Here is a 23,444-nt window from a genome sequence, read left to right on the forward strand (position 1 = left end):
CAGTAGTTGTGGCTTGCGGGCTCTAGAGCACAGGCACAGGCTCAATAGTTGTGGCGCACGGGCGTAGCTGTTCCATGGCATGTGGGATCCTCCCGGACCGGGGCTCGAACCCATGTCCCCTGCATCGGCAGGCGGACTCTCAACCACCGCGCCACCAGGGAAGCCCCCTTCTTTTCTTGTTGACGAGGGAGCTGTGTATGTTAGGCCTGGGCTGTGTGGTGCCATCCTGCGTCCCACACAGTGACCGTGTGTCACAGGCCTGGGCATTGGCTGTTCGGTTCCAGTGCTCGTGCTCACAGGAAAAGCAGCACTGAGGGATCTGGTAAGAGTTGAAGAGTGATGACAGCGGACTCCCTAGTGGCCCAACACAGAGTCCCGGCTGCAGTCCCTTTTGTGTGTCGGGCCCTATTAACCCGAGGTGGCTTCAGTGGTCGGTTGTGCTCAGGCCAGGGTCCCGGAGACAGTGTGGCGGTGGCAGTCGGGGAGGCCCTGGGTGAGCCTCCCACTCCTGTCCTGTAAGCCTGGAGGAGGCGGGCAGCAGGGACGCCTGGCGGGGAGCGTGGGTTTGGAGTCTGCCGCTCACTGCAGTGTGGCCTTCTGCAGTGACTTCATCTCTGAGCGATGGCTTCTTTATCTGTTACATGGGAATAATAATTGTCTACCTCACAGAGTTATTGTGAGGATAAAAGTTGTAGCTTTGGGGGTGGTACCCAGTTACCTAAGAAGTGGTAGCTGTTGATGTTGTTGTGAGATGGGGCAGCCTTATTGTGGCTTTGCCTTATTGATAACAATGAATAACCTTTTCTTCACAGCTCTCACTTATTGTATGTGCCAGGCCCTGGGCCAAGTGCATCAACAAATCTCTGTGTGTGTGTGTGTGTGTGTGTGTGTGTGTGTGTGTAATTTCCCTCATTTTACAGATAAAAGAACTGAGGCTCATGAGGAGGTTAAGCAGTCATCCTCGGATCACACAGCTAGTTAGTGGCAGGGCGGACTCTCTGAGTCCTAACCACTATGCTGCCTGCCCTCCAACTTGCTGTGTGACCTTTAGACGTCAGTTGAGCTCTCTGGGCCTCCCTATCTAAACTGTGGTAGATTGACCATATAATTTCCCCATCTTTGCCCTCCTCTGCGATTTTATTGTTCTTTGATTCTGTAAGGTGGTCTCTTGGTCACTGCTTTATGGAGATCATAAAAATGTCACTTCTTCAAAGGACCATTTTTCTTTATCCTAACAGCGTTTCCCATCTCAGGAGCTTGCCTCTGCAAATACCTCTCTTAAAACCCTCCCCCTTCATCTCTCCCATTCTGTAGTAATTAGATTTCTTAGTAGTGTCTACCACCTTTCAGTAATTACATTTTCAGTCACTTCATTTGGGAAATTAACTGATACAAAAATGTTGGAGGCAAAAAAAAGAAGTGTACTCTCCAATATAGGATATACAAAGTAAGATATGCAGTTTAAATTTTAGCTACCCACAAAGCTGTTTTGCACAGTTTCTTTAAGAAAATAACAAAAGGGTAAATGTTTTGCTTCCAAAATGAGTACTTCCAGGCACTTTGAGCATATGTACAAGCTGTTTGGATAGATGGAGTTCAAATACTCGGTGAATATTTACGTGTGAAGGAGGAAGTACCGCCATTTATGGAGAGCCTCCCTCATCCCAGCCCTGCGGTAGGGGCCTGCCACCCCCGTCTTCATGCTCATGGCAGTGGTCCAGGAGCCGTCGGGCCCATCCCACCAGGGAGATAGAGCCCTGGGTTCCCTCTGGTTACTCTTTGTAACAACTTCATTGAGGTCTCATTTTTAGTAAAATTCACCCATTTTAAGTGTACAGCTCAAGGAATTTTAATCGGTTTACAGAGTTGTACAGCTATCATCACAATCCAATTTTAGAACATTTTCATTACTGCAAAAAGAAACCTCATGCCTAATCTACTTTCTGTCTATATATTTGCCTTTTCTGAACATTTCATATAAATAGAATCATACAGTATGTGTTCTTTTATGTCTTGCTTTTTCTGCTGAGTCCTGGGAAGGTTTTACTCTTTAATTTTGTTTGAGAGTTGAGAGTAATAGCTCCCCTTGAAATCTAACTGAGAGAAACATTTCTAAATACTGACTCTGTACAAAAGATGCTGTCCCACAACATCGATCACCTGAGGGGGCCTGAGTCTGGATGATCTGGAGAAGGCAACAGTTCCCAGAGTGTGCTACTTGCCTTTTCTGGAGATGTAAACAGGTGGGCCCAAGGGAGCAAACACTGGAATTTGAATCGACTGGCTTGGGAAAGATCCTGCTTTTATGTTTTCTTTGAATTTTACACATCTATGATGTGATCACAGCTGGCTGCTGTCATATAGACGAGGAAACTGAAGCTCAGAGAGCCTTGTCTAAAACCATGGGCCCACAGAAGGGCAGCCATGGAGAGTAAGCAGGTTCTGTCCGTGCTTCCGGTGCAGAAACTGCCACCCCGGCTGGTGTGGGGAGGGCAAAGGATGGAAGCAGGGAAAGCAATCTCAAAGGGGGTGCTAGGGCCTCTGGTCCCATGGACAGTATGGGCCCCACCTGCAAGTGGTCAGAGCCATAGTTGCCAGTTTGCGGCCTCTGGAGTAAAAGGAAGGAGGAGCTTAGGTCTCCCTTTGTGCCCCTCTCCTGCCTTCTCTTTGGGACACTCAAACCCCAAAGCCTGTCACACACACACACACACACACACACACACACACACACACACACACACACACACACACACACACACACACACACACTCACTCCCTCCCTCCCTCCCTCCCTCCCTCCCTCTCTCTCTCTCTCTCTCTCTCCCCCTCCCCCTCTCTCCCTCCCCCCCTCTCTCCCTCTCTCCCTCCATACGGTCATTAGCTACCTCAGCTCTCATAGAGGAAACTACCTTACAGTATATCAGAAATAAATACAACGTGGATTATAGTTCTCTGGTTCACTGTTTGTTTGTTTTTTTAAGCTGGACCCCAGCATTTTTGAAAGTTTGCAGAAAGAGCGAGTAGAAGCTGGAGATGTGATTTACATTGAAGCCAACAGTGGGGCCGTGAAGGTAATGCCACGAGGAGACCCGGGTGGCCGGGAGGCGGCTTGCTTTCTTCAGGGGGTCCGGGGTGCGTGGGAAGGGGCACCGTGTCTGCTGCGATGCTGCTGGAAGGGCAGCAGGTTGCCCCTTTATGTTTAGTCGAGTTTGCTTTCCCTTTATCTGCATTCCTTAACCTTCTCATGATTAAAACAGACAGTCTGTTAGAGAAATACCAAAACCTGTTTAGAGGGGGAGAATGGCGAGGACGCGAAACAACTGTAGTCATTTTCAAATTGAAATGTGCAGGGTACTTAATCTTCCTTTTATCTCTTTGGTATTTTCTTCCCAAGATCTATGCATGTGGAAAGGAATGCTGCATCAGCTGGCATTCTTTTTATATCTGACTTCCAGTGTCCTGTACAGAGTTCCTCACTGTTTAATGGATGAGCATGATACCTCATATCATACAATAAATCACCCACCTACAAAAGAGTCTGAACAGCCCCTCCGTCTCCAGTTAATCTACTGGATTTGCCTTTTATCGGGAATTGCATACAGTTAAGAGAGAGGGGGAAGATTCTGGGAGAGAGTATCGGGTGTTTTCAGCCGGGTTTTGGAACCCAGCGATGGGCAGATAGCTCCTTCTCTTGGCAGCAGGGAAGCAGAGGCCATGTTTGCAGTTTGTCAAGGCGGCTGTCAGGCCGCAGTGGGACCTGAGACTTTTATCTCACCCTGTGCCGCTTGGGGACTTGGCAGTGGAGCTCGCCAGGCACTCAGGTTTCGCTCTCTCTGCAGAGGCAGGGCAGGTGTGACACCTACGCCACCGAATTCGACCTTGAAGCTGAAGAGTACGTCCCCTTGCCCAAGGGGGACGTGCACAAGAAGAAGGAAATCATCCAGGACGTGACCCTGCATGACTTGGACGTGGCCAACGCACGGCCCCAGGTACTGCCCCCAGCTACCGCCGGGAAGCTGGCCCTGCTGGCGGCCCTGCTGGCGCGGGAGCCTTTTGTGTGCTGGAGGCTCCGGGATGAACTGTCAGTCTTGCTGCTGCTTCTTAGGGCAGGCAGTCCTTTTCTGTCTGTAATGTTCAGCAATTAACATGGACAAGAGCTACGAGGGGCTCCTTTGTTGCATTTCAAACGCTCTAGTCACAGATGGTTTCCTGCGTATTGTTCCTTCTCCCAGCCCAGCCTCTGGCCCCCGAGCTGGCCAGCTTCTCCCTGGCTCCTCTCCAGCACGCGGCTCGGGCCTGGGCTGCTCTGGGTGTGAATGGCAGAGGGCAGGAGTGTTCTTTGAGCCCTTTGCAGGATTTCAGGGAGCCTGAGAAAGCTGTGTCTTCCCCCTGCTTAGCAGAATCCCCAGTTTTATAGCTTTGAGCTGGAACTGTCCCTGCTCCTTATGCGAGCAGAAGATGGATGCTTGTGTCCCGACTAATAAAATGTGGGGAAAGTACAGGATGATTTTATGCCATCTCTGGGAAATGTGCAATTCAGAGAAGCCGACTCTTCCCTGCTGGTGGTCTTTGGGTTTGGTTTCCTCTTCGTCCTAAAAGAGGCCACCTCTTCACTAACAAGGGAATAGGCTTTCTAACCTGAAATTTGATCCATGGGTGTTGTCCCTTGGAGCCTTGGCAGAGAGCTTGCTGAAGAATCTCCCCCCAGTTTGTGAAACCAGCCTGCTGGGAGCCACTCGCCTGACGAGTCTCACCGAAGTGGAGTCCGGGATTGTGGCTCCAACACTGTGGGCTCGGCCGACAGTCACTTCGGGTCTTCAGGTTTTTGTGATTTAGGGCTCTCTGATTTTGAGTTTACTCCTCTGTGGAAAGGGCATGATACTTCCTACCTGGCCCGGCAAGTATTTGGGAAACATTAGCTCCCTTTCACTGTTGAACATTCAGGGAGCACCTGTGTCCCAGGGCCTGGAAACAGCAGGTGATCACGAAATGTTGACTGCTTGCTACCTGCACTGAGGGGCTGGCAGGTGGGTGCAGCAGCTGGTGAGCCTGCGCGGGGTCAGCCAGCTGCAGGGACAAGCCCTGGGCTCCGAGCAAGTCTGGTAGCCGGGCCTAGTGAGAGGAGGGGGGGGACATGAGTCCATGCGTCTGTCCCCAGGGGGCTGGAGCAGCAGGACAGTGTTGGGGTCAGACGCCCCACGGAGGGGCTTCCCAGGAAACAGACTGTGGTTCCTGACAGGTGGGCTCGAATTGAGTCCAGAAGAGCTGAATGCCCAGGGAAGAGTTGGCAGACCTGTGGGGTGAAGCCGTCCGGGACTGGGAAGAGACACGGCCGGGGTGGGGGGGGCGGCCCCACGGAGCTTGTTCTTCCCACAAAGGCATTTTGTTTAATTCTGGCCGCTCGGGGGAGCCTCTTAAAAACTCCTCTGTGTTGAGAAGCTCCTCAAGCTTCCAGTGCAGGTGCCCAGGGTCTCCACATCTCAGGACCCCTGTCGAGTTGACGAGCTGACGTGGGGCAATTGACGAGGGGCACGGGGGTTGGGGGGTGCCGATGAGGCATTTGCAGCTGCCTTAGGAAGCAGGACTGATTCCTGAGTCTTCTCCTCTGCAGGGGGGACAAGACATCCTGTCCATGATGGGCCAGCTCATGAAGCCAAAGAAGACGGAGATCACAGGTGAGAGAAGAAGCAGAGCTGGGGGCCTGGGGTCTGACGGACCCGGTCCCCAGCCTGGCGAGTGCGTCGGGAGGCGCACTTCTCCCCCCTGACAGTGTGTGGCTGTCCTCGGTGTCCTCGCGCTCATCCCACCGATGGAGGCTGTCACGGGTCACGTTGCTTCTGCAGCACATGGAGTCCCCAGGCGAGGCGGGAGTGTGGCTGCCCCTCGTGGGCCTGTAGTTTACCTGCTCCCCTTGCTAACTGGTACGCCCCTCTTTTTTCTAATTACCACCTATAGCTTTGTCACCTGAAAATGTTAAACATTAAAGCTCTGTTTTCTTTAAAGTTTCAGCCAGTGGCATGATCTGAGCCCTTTCTATTAGAGTTGCCTAGAGCAGCGTCCTTATCTTAACACAGCTTTGACCATCCCGCTTCATGGCAGTGGTAGAAGGTGCTGGTTTGTGGGCTGCTCCCTCCTGCTGTTAGTACAGGCGCTGGTTTGGACAATGAGAACTGTGACCTTGGACGGTTATTCAGCTTTTGAGAGGCTCTGTCCCTCTTAGAGCTCTGAGATGGTGCCTTTCCTCAGAACCTGTCATTCCTCACAGGTTTCCCTCCGGAGAGGATTCTGCACGCACCCTATTCCTTCCTCCAAGTACTTGATTGAAAGTTAATTAACGAAGCTTTGTCACACAGGGCCAAGAGAAAGGGTCATTCACTGAGTGCAGCACAGGGAAATTTGCATCTGAAAGCTCCCTTCTTCCTGGGTTGGGGGTGTGAGATAATAAGGCCTGGTGGGGAGTGTGACAGACATGCAGAATGTGGTAAAAGCCATTTATAAACTTAACAAAACACAACTCAGGGGAGGCAGCCAATTTTGTGACTTTTAGGTAAAGTTAACCCTATTTTCAGATGAAACTGACGCCTGGAGTGGGGCTATAGCCTGCTTGTGGGGTCACAGAGCTAGCAGTCAAACCCGGCCCTGAACTTAGGCTTGGATTGAGTTCGGGTGGAAGAGAAGAGAAAGGCGACAGCCTCCGCACCTGGCATTGACCCTGCTTGTCCATCCTTGCCGACTCCTAGATAAACTCCGAGGGGAGATTAACAAGGTGGTGAACAAGTACATCGACCAGGGCGTGGCAGAGCTGGTCCCGGGGGTGCTGTTCGTTGATGAGGTCCACATGCTGGACATCGAGTGCTTCACCTACCTGCACCGGGCGCTGGAGTCTTCCATTGCCCCCATCGTCATCTTTGCGTCCAACCGAGGCAACTGTGTCATCAGGTACCATGAGGCTTTTCCACCTTCTGCCCGGGCTCATGTGTTCCTCCAGGATCACCTTCATCCCGTAGTGTCGCGAGTCAGGATGAGGGTGAGGGGTGGTCGTGTTCATTTCGAGGGAAGCAGAGTGGCTTGACTTCACTCTGTCACGGTCACCAGCGCAGCAGCCATCCTGTTTCTGCATATGAGGGCCTCGTCGTGGTGACTGGGGTTCCACTGGGGTGTGTCTTGGTCATCCGGTTGGAGTGGGCAAAGGTAAGGTCAGATGGGCCAGCCCTTGGCGACATGGCCTGTGTTAACTTCCGACCTCCTCCAAGCTCCAGGAGGTGTGTGTCTTGCCTTCACTTTTCAGAGAGGAAACAGAATGACAACGTGGTGTGCCCCTGGTCATAAAGCTAGGATGAGAACCCAGGCCTCTGACAGTGAAACCAGTCGTTTCTTTCTGGCCCAGACATTCTTGGAGCCACACTGGCACCTCCCCCCACCCAACCCCCTTAGGTCCACCTTCAAGAAGGGATCCCAGAGGACTCGCCCTCTTTTCAGCTCTCGAGCCTAAGCACCAGTGTGCCCAGTAGTTGGCTCACTGGTTTTCTGCACTCCCTTGAGTGTTGGGGCCTGGTCTCAGCAGTGCTAGGGCATGAGGGGGTGGTACAGAGCCCTCTTTAAGCCTGCAGCACAGTAGTGAGGGCAGCAGAGCCCCGGAGGCCACATGCTTCTGGTGGCAGGGGGGTGCAGGAATCTGGAAAGAGACCCCAAGGCCCTTGAGGGTCTCGGCACGGAGCTGGAGCCAAAGCTAGTGGGGAGCCTGGACTGCTGGTTCACCTAGACCTGCCTTGGAGGAGCTTTGTCTCTGCTGAGCTTATACAGAAGCCGTGCTGCTGACTGTGGGGCAGGCCCCCTGCTCAGGTGATCACTCTCGCTCAGAAAGAGGATTTGTGTGCACGATGCAAGTGCCTGCGGCGGCAGCATCTTGCATCCCCTCTTTGAATCCCTGTGATGATGTCTTGACAAGACCACCGCCTGTCATCATCACAGGTGTCTTCTGCAATCTTAAAGGGCCGGCAGCTTGTACCAGGTTCAGCCAGCGGGAGCCTGGCTACCTGGGCAGCATCTGGAAACTGGACACGTGGCCTGGTGAGCCTGGTGTCCCTGCCGCACAGGCCCTGTCAGCTTCCTGGGCTTTGCTTTGGTCAGGCCTGCCTGGCTTCAGTCTGACAGCTGGCGGAAGGGCTCAGCCTGGGCGGATGGCGCCCCCTACCGAGGGAGCTCTGCTGATAGACGCCCCTCCCTCTCAGGCCCCGCAGAGCCAGGCAGCTTAGGGCAGGACCAAGATATCTTAGGATCGGAGTCCTTCTCTTAGTTTCATCCCATCTAGGGAAAAAAAAAGTGCATAGAAAGGTGGCTCTGATCTCAGCTTGCCCAGTGGGGCCTGGGAAACTTGACCCCATCCCCGTCCAGAGGGATGTGAGTTCCAGAAACTATTTTTCACTAATATGTTGTCTGAAAGGAACTGTGTACCTAAGGTTCATAGCTTGGACAAATTTCCAGTCTTTGGTCTTTAATTCCTGAAAAATGCTTAGCAGTCTTTAAGCAGAGTTTTTTTGTTTAAATTTTTACTTTTATGGACTCAAAACTATAAGAAAAAATTTTAACATTTTCTTATAAATTCTGTTCTTTTGTGTTTTTTCCTCTAATCTCTTCTTCTTTAGACTTTTTATTATGTCTGAATTGAAGTTAATTTATCGTGAGTGTTAGAGAGTTGAGGGTATTTTAAGACGGCAAGTTGAGGTCTTTTAAACATTTCCCAAGAGAATTCCTAAATAGGACCTAAAACAAGGAGAGACACACGGCTTAAATAGAAGTAAATAACTAAAAATTAAATGTAGTTTTTCAAGGTTATTTTGTTTAATAGGAAGATTACAGATATACCAAATATACTAAAATTTGAATCATGATAGAATTTCATCTTTAATAATTCTTTTTTTTTTTTGCGGTACGCGGGCCTCTCACTGTTGTGGCCTCTCCCGTTGCGGAGCACAGGCTCCGGACGCACAGGCTCAGCGGCCATGGCTCACGGGCCCAGCCGCTCCGCGGCATGTGGGATCCACCCGGAATGGGGCACGAACCCGTGTCCCCTGCATCGGCAGGCGGACTCTCAACCACTGCGCCACCAGGGAAGCCCCCATCTTAATAATTCTTCGTTATTAGTTTTAGAAATATTTGTTGATGGAAAAGATTTGTTTTCTCTAATGGTATCTTAATATTTTATATTTGCTACTGTTTTCCTTTTTGTTTGGAAAGGTCTTACTTATTTTTAAATATTAGATTTAACAATTATTGATGAAGCATTTTATTCTTTTTTTGAATTTTTTCATTGTGGTAAAATGTATATAACATAGAGTTTGCCATTTTAATTATTTTTATGTGTATGGTTCAGTGACACTAATTACCTTCACAATGTTGTACAGCCATCACCACCATCCATCTCCAGAACTTTTCCTTCACCTCAAACAGAAACTCTGTCCCCATTAACCAGTGAGTTCCATATCCCTTCCCCCAGCCCCTGGTAATCTCAGATGTACTCTGCTTCTGTGAATTTGCCTTTTCTGCGTATTTCCTATGGGTGGAATCATACAGTATTTGCCCCTCTGTGACTGACTTCTTTCACTTAGCGTAACATTTTCAAGGTTCATCCTGTTGTAGCATGTGTCAGGACATTTTATTCTTGCAGCAATAAATATACACTTACAGTTCAACTGACCGGATAGAGTTTCAACAGATAGATTTTCTTTTACTGAAGTTATATTTCTAGAATGTTTACTTATTTTTGAAACTTACTGAAGGTTAGCTGCAAACAACCTGCCCTCGTTCTTTGACCGTAGACTGCAGGCTCGTCTCGCTGGGGAGGCCAGCCTCGGTGCTGATGGGCTCCTGAAGGCGGAGGCAGGCCCGGCTCAGCTCACTGAGCTTGTAGGCCCGCGTGCCGCCAGGCTGGCCCAGCCCTCATCGTATCAGGAGCTGCCGCCCTGCGGCCCGGTGGGTTGGCGGGGTTCTTCTCCCGGGCCGCTCTCCTCTGGTCTGGCTAAGGATTCGAGAGAACGACAGGCAAAGGACGTGACGGGACAGTTCCCAGAACGAAATGAAGTAACAGGGAAAGCATTCAAATGATTCATTAGTAATCAAGGAAATGCAAATCAGACGATGTGTTATACTCTTCGTTTTTCTACACCTTTAAGCAGCAAACTTTTTTTTTTTAATAATTTTTTTTATTTATTTGTTTTTATTTTGGCTGCGTTGGGTGTTCGTTGCTGCGTGCGGGCTTTTCTCTTTTTGTGGAGAGCGGGGTTTACTCTTCATTGCAGTGCGTGGGCTTCTCATTGCAGTGGCTTCTCTTATTGCGGAGCATGGGCTCTAGGCACGTGGGCTTCAGTAGTTGTGGCACGCAGGCTCGGTAATTGTGTCTCTCAGGCTCTAGAGTGCAAGCTCAGTAGTTGTGGCGCACGGGCTTAGTTGCTGTCTGGCATGTGGGATCTTCCCTGAGCCTGTGTCCCCTGCATTGTCAGACAGATTCTTAACCACTGTGCCACCAGGGAAGCCCACAAACTTTTTTTTTTTTTTTTTTTTTTTTTTGCTGCGTTAGGTCTTTGTTGCTGCGCGCAGGCTTTCTCTAGTTGCGGTGAGCGGGGGCTACTCTTCCTTGCGGTGCTTAGGCTTCTCATTGCAGTGGCTTCTCTTGTTGCAGAGCATGGGCTCAAGGTGCACGGCTTCAGTAGTTGCAGCATGCGGGCTCGGTAGTTGTGGCTTGAGGGCTCTAGAGCGCAGGCTCAGTAGTTGTGGTGCACAGGCCCAGTTGCTCCACGGCATGTGGGATCTTCCCAGACCAGGGATTGAACCTGTGTCCCCTGCATTGGCAGGCGGATTCTTAACCACTGCACCACCAGGAAGTCACAGCAAACTATTTAAGAATTAGAATACTCAGTATTGGCTACAGTGCAATGGGATCAGATCTCTCATGTAGCTGCGTAAATTAGGATATTCGTTCGTTCATTCACTCGTTTGATTAAGGAGATACTCACAGTAGTGTCACGCTCTGTGAGAGCTGCCGAGGAAACGTTCATGGCTGCATGCATACAATTATGTATCAAAACACCGTGAATAATAATAGCAACAACTGGAAACTACCTAAATGCCCAACGGTTTGAATTAAGTAAAACACTTGATGGTCTGTTAAGACTGAAGCAACATGGACAAAAGCAAAAAAGAAAAAATATACATACATAGTGTAACTTACGAAAATTTGGCAAATACCTATATGAATATTTTTAATGTGATTTTAGGTGGCTTTTTTTCTCCTCCCCAAATTTCCTGTGGTGTTGATACTTGCTAAAATAATGACGTTGTTTCTGACACCACCTGAGTTAGTAGTCTGTGTCCTCTGCGGTCCTGCCTCTGACTCTCAGGGCGAGAACTAGCTGCTTTGTCATCGTGAGGGCCTCAGCCTTGTTTCCAGTGTCCAGTTTCTGGTCTCAGAGGGGCCTGAGCGATGTGGCACTTCTGGCCTTTCAGGGGCACGGAGGACATCCCCTCTCCCCACGGCATCCCTCTTGACCTTCTGGACCGAGTGATGATCATCCGGGCCACGCTGTACACCCCGCAGGAGATGAAGCAGGTGAGCGCCGCCCCCTTCTTCCCTCGTTCGCTCCCCGTGTCCCCGATGCCCAGCGGGAAGGCCCCCCATCTGAACGGCGTGTGAGCCAACTGCACGTGGCCTGAAGTGGCACAAAACCTCAGCTGCCTGTGGCCTTGGCTGTTCTCTCTTCTACTCCATCCCTTCCTGTAAACTTAGGAAAGGGACAGTGAGAAAATCGCCTTGGTGACAGCCATTAGGGAGGCCACCAGCTCTAGGAAAGAGGCTGCAGAACATCATGTAGTGAGAGGCTCTAGCCTGGGCGCTGGCCCGCCAGGACCCACACAGGCACCTCTGGCAGGCGCAGAACCCAAGTCCTAGCGGAGGCTCTGCCCGGGCTGCTGCCGAGGCTGTGGAGATGGTAGTGAAACAGCAGCACAAGTGTAGAGGGCGTGTGGAATGGAGAACACCAACCTAAGCTCACAGGAAGAGGCATGACGGTGCACAGGGGAGCATTTAGCTCAGCGCCCCACGTAGCGTGTGCTCAGCCCTGCATGAACTGAGTCTGGCTGAGGCTTGGGAGCGGGGGCTGGCGGGATGCATGGGATTGGCCTCGTCGACCCCATGTGTGTCCCACAGTGCCTCGGCACCCTTGGAAGCCCCAGTCCCCTTTCTGATGCTTCCAGGCAGTCGTTTCCCCCCTTTGACGGCTGAGTCACTGAGTGGCGAGTCCAGGACTCAAAGCCAGGCTGTGCCCTGCAGAGCCCAGCCATCTACTCTGCCCACCCTTGCCCCAGACGGTTTTGCTGAGGCATAGGTGTCTCACTGTGGGGGTCAGCATGTGGCCACAGCTGGGGCCGTGGAGTGGCCCAGGGCTGCACTGACATCTCGGTGAGCTCTGCCGGACCCTCTCCTCGCCAGAGCACAGGCAGTCTTTGTTAGACATTGTGCTGGGCCATTTGATCCCCCGTCACCTCGAGGTAGGGAGAACTGTTTTCACTGGCATTCTTAAAGAGGAGGACACTGAGACTTAGCCTGGTTAACCTGCCCAAGCTCATACACCTCGTCAGTGGCTAGGCGGTGGCAGGACGTATAACTGGAATCCAGGCTGTCTGATCCTGAAGCCTGTGTTTTTGATCGCTTTGCCGCCAGCCTCCTCCCCGCTAGAGGTGTCTCATCTGGGAGTGGAGCCCCTGTGGTAGCTGGTCAGCTAGCCTCTCCTTTTGGAGCTCAGAGGGCCGCTCCTGGACACGCGCCAGCAGCTCCCCTGCCTGCCCGCGGCCCGTCTGGCCTGGCCCCTGCTGGCATGTCTTGTTGACCAGCACGAGGAGCGCTGGTGGTGTGTGGAGCCAGAGATCTCCCTGCATAAGCAGCACAGACAGGACACCCATGCGGTTCTAGTTCACGGAAGCAGCTGGGTGTGTCAGTTAGGAGATGGCGTTCGTGGCTGGGGCCTTGTCACCAGGTGATGGTCTCTTGCTCTTGGATGAACGCTAGGTTGAAGCCAGGGCTTTCACTGCTGAGGAGCAGAAGCCAAAGCAGGGGAGAAACTGCCCCCTTCCCTACCCGGACTGTTGGACCGGAGCCCCAGCCTGTACCCCGCGGTGCTTCGCGGCCTCTGTTCACCAGGAGATGAGCTCCCTCGGCTCAAGGCTGTCGTGCGGACCGAGGGAGACAGTGACGGCCACTTGGGGGGGTGCGGCTGTCACGGCTGCTGTTCACAAACCCAGAGCACGCGGTCCTAGGTCCCTGGCACGTGCGCTGTGCCCCAGAGTCTGGAGGCTCGGCCAGGGGGTCTCTTCTCGGGCTTTCTCTGGGGTTAGCAGAGGATAGACCAGCTGCCAGACGAGCACCGCTTTGTTCGTGCTGTTCAGGGGACAACATCAGCATTTTTACTGGAGCCCGGGGTGAGTTTTTTAAAAAGCAAAGTAAACGTAACTTGTGTACTCTGCCGTCAGCGCCGACACCCTCATAAACTATCCCTGCAGGTTATTAAATGATTAAAGATCTAACTTATGAACTGTCCGTTTCCAAGCGGTCTGAGACAGGAGCTCCTGGGATTGCTCTGACCTGCTCTAGAGAGAATGAGAGCAGAGCATCCCTGACAGCCCTCCAGTGTCACCGTGGCTCGCCGAAGGCCAGATGCTCCGGGCTGGTGCTCTTCCCCAGACCAGGTTCCAGAACCCAATGTTTGCATCTCCTAGAGTTTCCAAAGGCCCCCAGGGGACTCCTTGGTCATCCCAGCTGTGGGTGAGAAGCTCTTTCTATTTGGGAGCACAGAGCTGCCCTGCTGTGACGGTCATGGCCGGAGGGGAGTCCTGTGGCTGGAGCCTTCTGCTCTCTCCTTTCCCTGCCGTCCTTGTGCCCGTCCAGTAACGTCTCTGCTCAGCTGCATTTCACTTTGGACCCCAGACAGTGGACGCCTCACGCACGTACTAAGATTCTTTTGACAGAGGTCACACCTGGCAGCCCCCTGGCTGAACAGATGTGGCCAGTGCAGTGTTTGTGAAATGTTGAAATAAGTTGACAACATTCAGCAGTCAGGACGTTTCATACAAAAATCTGAGTTCTGAGTCTCTCTTGGCGAAATGAGAGCCTTTCCTGCCAGCACCCGGGCCTCAGCCCTGGCGGCGCTGGTTGCAGCAGCGGGGCTACCTTGCCTGGTATGTGCCGGCCCGTCCACCTCGGCCCCCCGTCCGCTCACTGCTGACATCTGCGGGACCTGGTTCCTACCGAGCCGGGCCTTTCTCATTGACAGCGGCTGCCACGCGGGGTCCCCTTAACCAGGGTCACCAGACGCTAACCTCCGTACCCCTGCAGCTCCTGCCCTCGGGGTCTCTGCCTGAGAGCCGAACGCCCATTTGAAGTGTCCACCTCCTAACCCTCTGGTCCCTCTCCCCTTGTGAGGCTTGGCTGGGGGCCCAGTCTTTCCCACTTCCACGCCTGTATCCCGGGTGTGTTTATGGCTTTAATTTAAACAGGGGCTTCTTGATAACTTGTTTACGAAGCTGCCAAAGTGAAAAATTCCTGTATTATATGAGGCTCGAAGCCCTCCAGTTATCTCAGCTCCACAACACACAGCATCATTATCCCGCTGCCCCTTATCACTCAGTGCTGTGCGCCTGCAGGATCCTGGTGCCACTTGTGTTACCGTGTCCCCACGCCAGCCTGCTTCCCCTCCAACTTCACCAGGATCTCAAACTGCACAAGTGTCAGCCTCTTCTTTCTTGACAGATGAGATATCTCCCAGTGATGTTATGAGAGCTGGTAAATGCTTAAAAGTAACTTTTAAATTTTATTTAAGCATCGCATTTGTCAAGCAAATAAGAAGTGTCTCTTCTTGCCTGAGTGCTTAGAGGTGGCGGTGCCCCTGCTGGGGAGGTTAGCTGCCGCTGAGGGAGCCGGGGCAGGCAGGGTGGGCGCAGGGGCAGCGCCGCCCTGGTGCACACCTCGGGGTACCAGCTGCCTTCCAGTCGGCGTGGGGCTGTGCCCCCGACTTGTGCGAGGACAGCAGCGCCCGCGGGGTCGGCTCTGCCCCACCGGCCCCGCTTGGGGCATCTGTGCTATTAGGAGGTGGGATGGGAACACTTGAGGTCTGTCACTGTTGATCACAGTGTTTCTCCTCCAAAAGATCATTAAAATCCGAGCCCAGACAGAGGGAATCAACATCAGTGAGGAGGCGCTGAACCACCTGGGGGAGATCGGTACCAAGACCACTCTGAGGTGAGCTGGCCGTGCCCGGACCCCAGCAGCGCCTTCCCAGGGCGCGGGACCGTGCCTGCCCTTCCAGGATGGTGGGTCTCATCCTGCGGCAGGTGCAGCGCAGCTAGACAGTGGTGTTGAGAAAGCTGAGCGACAGGTTAAGTCCCCCCCGTCCTGTAGCAGACGGTCCTGCTGGTGGAGAGCGTGCTCTGCCTGGTGGCCCCCTGCGTGGGGGAGATGGACGGAACCGGAGACCGGGTGCAGGGCAGACAGCCCCTCTGCTCCGGCCCTGTGCTGCAGCGTCTGCTGGGCGGGGAGGAGCACAGGCAGAGGTGGCTCTCCTGACTGCCCACCAGCGGCCGGAAGCCAGTTGCTTGGAGGGTGACCCTTCTCAGTGTCCTGACTGCTTATGAGTCATGACTTCACAGTGTTCGGCCTGGCCGTTTCCCTTTGAGTCAGTTCCTCGCTCCTAAGGTTGAAGCAGAATGCAGGCTGTTTTGTTTGGGTGGAGTGGTGCTTTCAGAAACTCCTGGACTTTTTGCCTTTGGTTGGGGCCTTTGTTTCCATGGGGCTGTGTGTTCATTTCTCCGCCATGGTCCCTGTCCCGATCTGGACCCTGGCGTTGCCTGCTTGCCGCTGTAGACATCCAGGATTGTGGTCCCTTCCCAGCAGTGGTGGAGGGCCTCCTGCTGGAGGGGAGGACCTCTAGGCAGTGACAGGTTCCGGGAGCAGGGCTTATACGTCATGCCGGTGGCTTCTGGCCCCTCCCTGGTGAGGCTATGACTCCAGGTCTCTGAAAAGTGCAACTCTCCCCTTGTCTGCTGTGTCTGCAGCAGCTGCCACAAGCTTCTGCAGCTCCCTCAGTGCACCTGCTGACTTGGGGAGGGGGCTCCCATCCGTGGCCCTGCTTCACACCTGCCTTGGCCCCGGCCGCTCTAGGTACGCGGTGCAGCTGCTGACCCCGGCCAACCTGCTGGCCAAGATCAACGGGAAGGACGGCATTGAGAAGGAGCACGTCGAGGAGATCAGTGAGCTCTTCTACGACGCCAAGTCCTCAGCCAAAATCCTGGCTGACCAGCAGGACAAGTACATGAAGTGAGACGGCCGGGGTCGTCTGCGCGGAGACTCCGGGTAGGCCTGCTCCCGCTCTGGCCTGTGGGTAGGCGGCTTGCCCCCGGGCTGGGCTTTCCCCACTCGGGCGGGTGGCAGCGCTGTCAGTTAGTGTGGAAGAGTTTCTTTTTAAGTTATTGTGACTCATCCCGTGGTTGCTTTGAAGAAACCCTGCCTTATCTGGTGTGTTTTCTAATAAACCCTGATAGGTTATTTTGATGATACCTGTCTGACTTTTCTTTTAATTTTTTAAGGAGTAAACTTTGTGTTTTAGAGCAGCTGGAGATGTACAGAATTGCTGTGAAGATGGTGCAGGGGTCCCTTGCTGTCAACATCTTACAGCCACGTGGCATGTTTGTCGTGTGCGATGAGCCCGCAGCACGTGTCCTTGTGCTTTGTGCATGCTTTCTCAGTGATCCGCTGTCCTCTCTGTCCCAGGGTCCGTCCAGGGCCCGCGTCACATTCGGTCGTCATGTCTCTTGTGGTTTCCTGGCTGTGACAGTTGCTCAGACGTTCCTTGTCTTTGATGACCTTGACGGTTTTGAGGAGTGCTGGTCAGGTACTCTGTCCAATATCCCTCAGTGGGGCTTGTTTGATGTTTTTCTCATAATTAAACTGGGATTGAGGGTCACTGGGAGGAAGAGCACAGGGAAAGGGACATTTCCATCACGTCCTGTCAAAGGTGCGGCCGCCGGTAGGCTCACGGCTGTTGTGTTGACCTTGATCACCCGGCTGAGGATGTGCTGTTGGGTTTCTCCATCTCCCTTTCCTCACTGTCCTTCTGGGAAGGCGTCTCTAAGCACAGCCCTCACAGAGGGGAGGGGAGCTTGCTCCACCTCCGGGAGGGCTGAGGTCACCTGTTCTCCCCATTTGCTCATTTATTCAGTCATTTCTATCAGGATGGACTCACGGAAATTTATTATATATTTGGGTTATAACCCAATATGCCTTTATTTTGTTGCTCAAATTGTTCCAGCTTTGACCGTTGGGATCCCCGTCAGTTGGCTCCTGTGTCCCTCTGCTGGGCCCCCCTCACTGCGACTGGGAGGGAGGGGCAGTGGAGCTCCTGGCAGACTTCACAGTGTGCTGTGTGCCAGGCCCGGTCCTTGTCTCCAGCGCAGTGCTGCTCATTTGAGGCAGGGCTCAGCCCAGCAGCAGTGCCACACGGGCAGGGTCTTCCTGCTGTTACTGTGTGTGGGAGAGGGGACCAAACAAAGATGGTCATCTTGATCTAATCACCACCTTAATGCAAGCCGGCCAGCACCGCTGTTCCCCATGTAGTGACAATCACCTGAGCGTGTGCAGGAGGCCGGGCAGGAGGGCTGAGGCCTGGGGATCCATCCAGCCCTTGGAGGGCCGCCAGGCCCTGAGAAGGCCCCAAGCGAATTCGTGCTGCCAAAATGGATCTTCTGTGGCCCCGCCCCTGAGGGAGATCCCAGCGTGGGGGTCTTGGGGGTGTGTGTGAGGCACCCAGGCACAGGGAGGGGTGGTGGGACGCTTCCTGAGGCCAGGGCTGTGCGCTCAGGCCTGACGTGGCTACCCGTCTCCTCCAAGGCTGCACCTGTGTCTCTGGTCTCCCAACTTAAGCCACATTGGAACAAAGGAAGAGTGATGCCTAAGATGCAGCGAGAGCCCGTTGTGTACTAGGGCCTGTGTGATGCTGTGCATTTCCTTCCGCATTCTCTCAGTAGCCCCACGGGATGGGTACTGGTTAAGTCACTTGCCCAGCTAGTAAGGATGAATCAGCCGGTTGGTGTCTGTGCTCCTAACCCCTGTGGCTAACCTGCCTTCCTCAGTGTGCCAAGTTGTTGGAGGGGCCTTCGAGCCCTGACCTCTGTGCCGGGCAGGTGAGGCAGGCAGGGCTGGTGTGAGGAAAGTCATACCCTAGAGGACAGAACCAGGCTCTGCCCTGGCTGGACCTCCTCCTCCAGCCCAGCTTGGGCGGAGATCTTCCCAGCTGCACAGGGGCCGGGCCGTCCAGAGCAGTCCTGGGGAGGACGGCCATGTGTGGTCATGGCCCCCTGTCCTGCTCCTCAGGTCTCCTGGCCTTGGTGGTGCCCAGAGAGATGGCCTCCTCGTTTGTCTGTGCTCCACAGTGAGGGAGATGGTTCTGGACAGGTAGGAAGGTTGGGTTATTTTAATCCCTCCTATTTTTTCCAGCAAAGCCTGTGATTATTACATTAATCTTCCAGGCGAAGTTTTTACGACCGATCCCTCGCCGACTATGAGAAGTTTCTCCATCCATTACCAAGGCGGAAACAGACCCTGGTGGGGAGGAAAATATTTGTTATATCTTATCAGGCTGACACACAAGCTACCAACAATTACAGCAGCCCCATTTTTTGCACTATTTCAGCTCTGTCGTGAAGAATTGTAATATTAACGTGAGGCGGGGTGGGGGCTGGTTGTAGGAAGTGGCTGTTTTTCCAGGCTCTGGGCCTGGGCTCTCTTGGGTGCCTCCCAGCAAGCCAGTTGGGTGGCTGAGGAGTGTTTGCGTGAACCCCAGCTCCCTGTTTCTGTGCTAATGGCCAGGAATGCGAGCGGGCCGGAGGGGCTCTTGAAAGATGGGTCCCTGGCCCTCGCTGGGGAGCCACCTTGGCTTCTCCTTCGTTTTCTCAGCCCCGGTGTCTTTTCACCACCACACCTCTTAGGTTACACCCCCTAGATTGGTTCTTAGAATATTTTGGTTTTTAGGATTAAACAGATGATGGTGACTTACTGGTTATTTTTCTAATAAAATGGAGCCGCACAGTGGTGGGGGGCACTCCCTGTTGGCCTCCATGTCTCAGACCCCAGCGAGCCTCTGCCAGGAAAGCAGCAGGTGCTGGGCACCCAACCCCGCATCTGGACCAGCCTGAGCAGCCCCTGCCCTGGAGGGATTCCAGGCAGAGGCGGCAGGTGGGAGAGGGGAGCAGAGGGGTCCAGGGGGCATGGCAGGCAGGGGCGCCATTTGGATTGTTTGGCCCTTGATCCCTCTGGTCCTAGAGCTTTGGTTTCCTCCTCTGTAGGATGGGGGCAGTCATATCGCGTAGGTCTGTGTGCGGACTTGGTGGGGTGACATGTGGCTGCATCAGGCACTCGAGATACTATGATTCAGAGAAGAGTTCCCGATCCCTGTCCCTCTTGGAAGAAGCGAAGGTCACACTTTATCCAACAGGAGCTGGAAGCCGTTAGGCTCTGCCCTTCCCGATCCCAGAGGGCAGGCCCTGGCAAGGCCTGGAGGTCCCCTGTGGCTGGACGCTTCTGTTAAGCCCAGCAGGATAAGCCCCAGCTCAGGGCCCACAGGCTCTGGAGCAGAGGGGAGAGAACGGGCAGAGGCGTGGGCTTTTGCCTCCGCGTCCACCACATCCACGAATGATGTGCTGGGCCTCCCTGGGCCCCTGGCCCCCCATCCCCAGTGAGGCCCAGGCAGGGCTGGGCAACCAGAGGGGAGGAGTGGCTGCCCGCGTTGTCCCAGCCCAGCCCTCCCTTTGGTGTCTGGGAACAGGCCCACTGAGAGGTAGAACGGGGTCCACCCATCCAGTCGTCGTCTTGCCTCCTCCATTTATTGGGGATAGCAGGCCCCAGGGACAGGGTGCAGGGTGCCGGGGCGCGGGGAGGGCGGCCGCCGGGCTGGCTGTCGCCGGCTGGTCCTGTCGCCCTGGCCGTCACTCGCGGCAGGCGCAGTGATTAATGGCCGGGCCGCGCTGCCCGGGCCGCCGTCAGCGCGCGTCTGCGGCGATGGATTCGCTGTCAGGCTCCCGGCCCGCGCTGACCCCGGCCCGGCCGGCGCGATCAATGGGCGGCGCGCACTGCGGCTGGGCCGACGCGATAAGATGCGCCGATGGGCGCCCGCCGGCTGCCCGCTCGACACAGCCGTCGCCTAGTGATTAATGGGGATGCTGCGGTGCGGGGGGCGCGCGCAGGCGCGCGCGGGACCGCCGGTCCCAGGACACGCATGCGCGGCCCCGCACGAGGGTTGGGCAGGGGGACAGCTGTGAGACCTCCACCCGCGGGCCGCCAGCCTCGCCCACGGCCCGGCGTCTCTGAAAACCCCGGGTCTGGCCCGGTAGCCCGCACGCTCCCCCCGGCCCCGCGCGAGAGGGCGTACAGGCTCCGGACAGCTGCCGGCAGGCCGCAGGGAAGCAAGTGTGAGCCAGTGCTTCGGGGGCGGACTGGAGGGCTTCCGCGAGGAGGTGACAGGGGCGAGCAGCTGCTGGGGTCGCGCCAGGCCCTCCTCCCCCTTTCCGGGGTCTCCGCAGCCTCCCCGCCGCGCGCCGCCCGCCCCGCCCCTCCTCAAGGGGGCGTGGGCAAGCCTGGCCAGGCCGGGGCCGGGCAGGGAGGGAGTGTGTGACCGAACGCGCACGTGGGAAGAGAGCAGTCAGGGAAAGCTTACTGAGCTGGGCTTTTAATTAAAAAAGAAAAAAAAAAAAAAATATATATATATATATATATATATATATATATATATATATATATGAACATGGATCAAAATGTAAAAAGTGCAAAGCGGTGTAGGTGAACAACCTCCTTCGCCCCCTGCCGTCAGCCACCCTATGCTTCCCAGCATTTATTAGGAGAAATTTCAAAGATAAGGAAAGTTGCAGGGCTCTGGAGCAGAGAGGAGAGAATGGGCAGAGGCCCGGGCTTTACTACGTATCCACGACTTAGCAATACGCTGAGTGAAACAAATCAGACACAGAAAGCCAGCTACCTGTGATCCCACTTATATGTGGAATCTAAAAAGCAAAACAGAAAAACCAAGCTCGCAGATACAGGGACAGGTCGGTAGTTGCCAGAGGCGGGAGGGAGGGGCTGGGTGAAATGGGTGAAGGGGTCAAATGGGTGAAGGTACAAACTTGCAGTTATAAAATAAATAAGTCCTGGGGATGTAGTGTAGAGCATGGTGATGATAGTGAATAACACTGTATTGCATATTTGAAAGTTGCCGAGAGAGGTCCTAAAAAGTTTTCATCACAGGGGGAAACAAATGTGTAACTGCGTGGTGTTGGATGTTAGTTAACTAGACTTACTGTGGTGGTCATTTTGCAGTATATACAAATGTTGAATCATGTTGTACACCTGAAACTAATATAATGTATGTCAATTATATCTCAATTTTCAAAAGGAAAAAGCAGTTGCAGAAACCTGTGAATACCCGTATCCCTGTCACCTGGGTGCTCTCCGTCTTCCCTCCATCCTTCAGTCCATTTTTATCCTGTCTTAAGCATTTCACAGTCAGTTGCAGACATCAGGCCACATCATGCATATATGTACTTTTAATACTTCGGCATATGTACAGTTACCTAGAGTTGGATATTTGTTTGTTTTTTAAAAGGTTAAATGTGTACACAGTGAACTGCACTAACCCTAAGTGGACAATTCCATGAGTTTTGATAAATGAAACCCAGGTCGTGTCAAGCATGTTCCTGTCACCCCAGAAAGCTCCCTTAGGCCTCTGCCCAGTCAATCTCCAACACGCTAACCAGAGGCATCACTGTTCTGGTTTTTCCCACCACAGATCAGCTTTGCCTGCTCTGCAACATCATAAAAATGGGATCATAGCGTGTGGACATCTCTTTTGTGATTGGTTTCTTTCAACCGCCTTTGAATTGTGAGATCCCAGCCCTCGTGTCAGCAGTTGTGACGTCGGAGTGTGATGCTGTGTGGGGTAGTGCTGTTTGTTCGTCTTTTTGTACGAGTCTCTGGGTGGCATCCCATCTTATTTCTCTGGGGTAAATACCCAGGAGTGGAATAGCTGAGCATAGGATACATAGATGTTGAGTTTCATGAGAACTTGCTAGGCCTTTTCATGACGTACAGTCCATTTTTTATCCCTCCCCTGACTCTGCCTTTAAACACAAATAGCGTACATTGTTCTGCTTCTTGTCTTTTTTTTCCCCTCAACAGCACATCCTGGAGTTTCTTCTAACTCAGGATGTAAAGGATATTCTCCTAGTTCCTTTCCACAGAAAGGAGATGTTGTAATTTATTCTCTCCCCTTCTTACGGGCTTTTAGCTGTTTCTCTCCTTGAGCTGGGCTTTGCAGGATGAACAGGAGTTTGGCAGGCAGACAGACAGAGGGAAACTGCGGCAAGTCCCAGAGGCTTGGTGGGCACCACAGAACTCCAACTGTTAGGATGTGGCTTTCTGAGGGCGGACGCAGCTCTCGCCCTGTGTACCCCGGGACCTGCTGTGTGCCGGGTGAAAGGAACGGGTGACATGGACGTGTGCTGGCCACAGGCTCGGGGCAGGGTGATGGCACGCCCCAGAGGGTTTGGGGCAGGGGAGTGAGGGGGGGTACTGCCCAAGGGACAGTCCGTCTGGGGCTCTCCGGAACCAGGCACTGGTGCGTGTTGCAGTGTGCGCCGAGGCTTCTGCTGACCCTTGGACGTTGTCACACGCCCACCTCCTGGCTCTCGTGTCAGGAAGCCAGCCTCTAACCTGGGCCATGGGCTGACCCTTGGGTGGAGATGGGCAGCTCACCCGTTTCCCCTGCACGTGAGCTTGCTGAAGACTCAGCCTGGTGGGGACTCGGCCCAGGAAGGGCCTTCAGCAGGCAGGGGTGGGGTCAGCAGGTGGGGCCGGCGGTGGGACTGGAGTGGGGCTGGCTGACTGGAGTGGGGCGCGTTTCCCCGGGCCCCTCAGTCCTCATGCCAACGAGGCCCCTGGCAGAGGTGCCTGCAGGAGGGGCTGTGTGACCGTTGGCCGCAGTCTAGTTCCCGGGGCCTGGTTCTTCTCGGAAGCCGTGGGAGGATGAGCTCTCCTGTGGGCGGTGGCTGGTGCACGGCCCGCCCCACAGGAGAGGAGAGCTGCCCCACGGCTCCGAGCACAGAGGCCACAGGCGGGCAGTGAGGGCCGAGGGGCCGCCCATGTCACCTGAGCCACGCACGCGGCTGCTTGCATGGGCTCTGCTCCCGGCCACGGGCACAGCAGGCCTGCCGGGCAGTGAGGGGGGTGCATGCTTCCTGCGGGCAGGAGCTTTTCTGACTTGAGTTTCTGGAGGTCCGAACAGGGCCACCTGCCTGCCTCGAGTTTCAGTGCCTGCTCGCCTGGCTCCTGTGGCCACGCGGCTTGCACAGGCCAGGCC

General features: G+C 54.2%; 1 protein-coding gene across 1 annotated transcript in view; it reads left to right on the plus strand.

Annotated features, from left to right (window-relative positions):
* RUVBL1 (RuvB like AAA ATPase 1) overlaps positions 1–16,614 on the plus strand; it is a 35,377-nt gene extending 18,763 nt beyond the window's left edge. The window contains exons 5-11 of the mRNA XM_079934063.1: positions 2,982–3,071; positions 3,840–3,989; positions 5,612–5,675; positions 6,741–6,939; positions 11,503–11,605; positions 15,195–15,286; positions 16,205–16,614. Coding sequence (XP_079790189.1) covers positions 2,982–3,071; positions 3,840–3,989; positions 5,612–5,675; positions 6,741–6,939; positions 11,503–11,605; positions 15,195–15,286; positions 16,205–16,364 — 858 coding nt within the window. The 3' untranslated portion in view covers positions 16,365–16,614. The remainder of the gene's footprint in view (positions 1–2,981; positions 3,072–3,839; positions 3,990–5,611; positions 5,676–6,740; positions 6,940–11,502; positions 11,606–15,194; positions 15,287–16,204) is intronic.
* The last annotated feature ends 6,830 nt before the right edge of the window (positions 16,615–23,444 follow it).

Source organism: Stenella coeruleoalba, assembly GCF_951394435.1.
Source record: "Stenella coeruleoalba genome assembly, chromosome: 10".
NCBI lineage: Eukaryota > Metazoa > Chordata > Mammalia > Artiodactyla > Delphinidae > Stenella > Stenella coeruleoalba.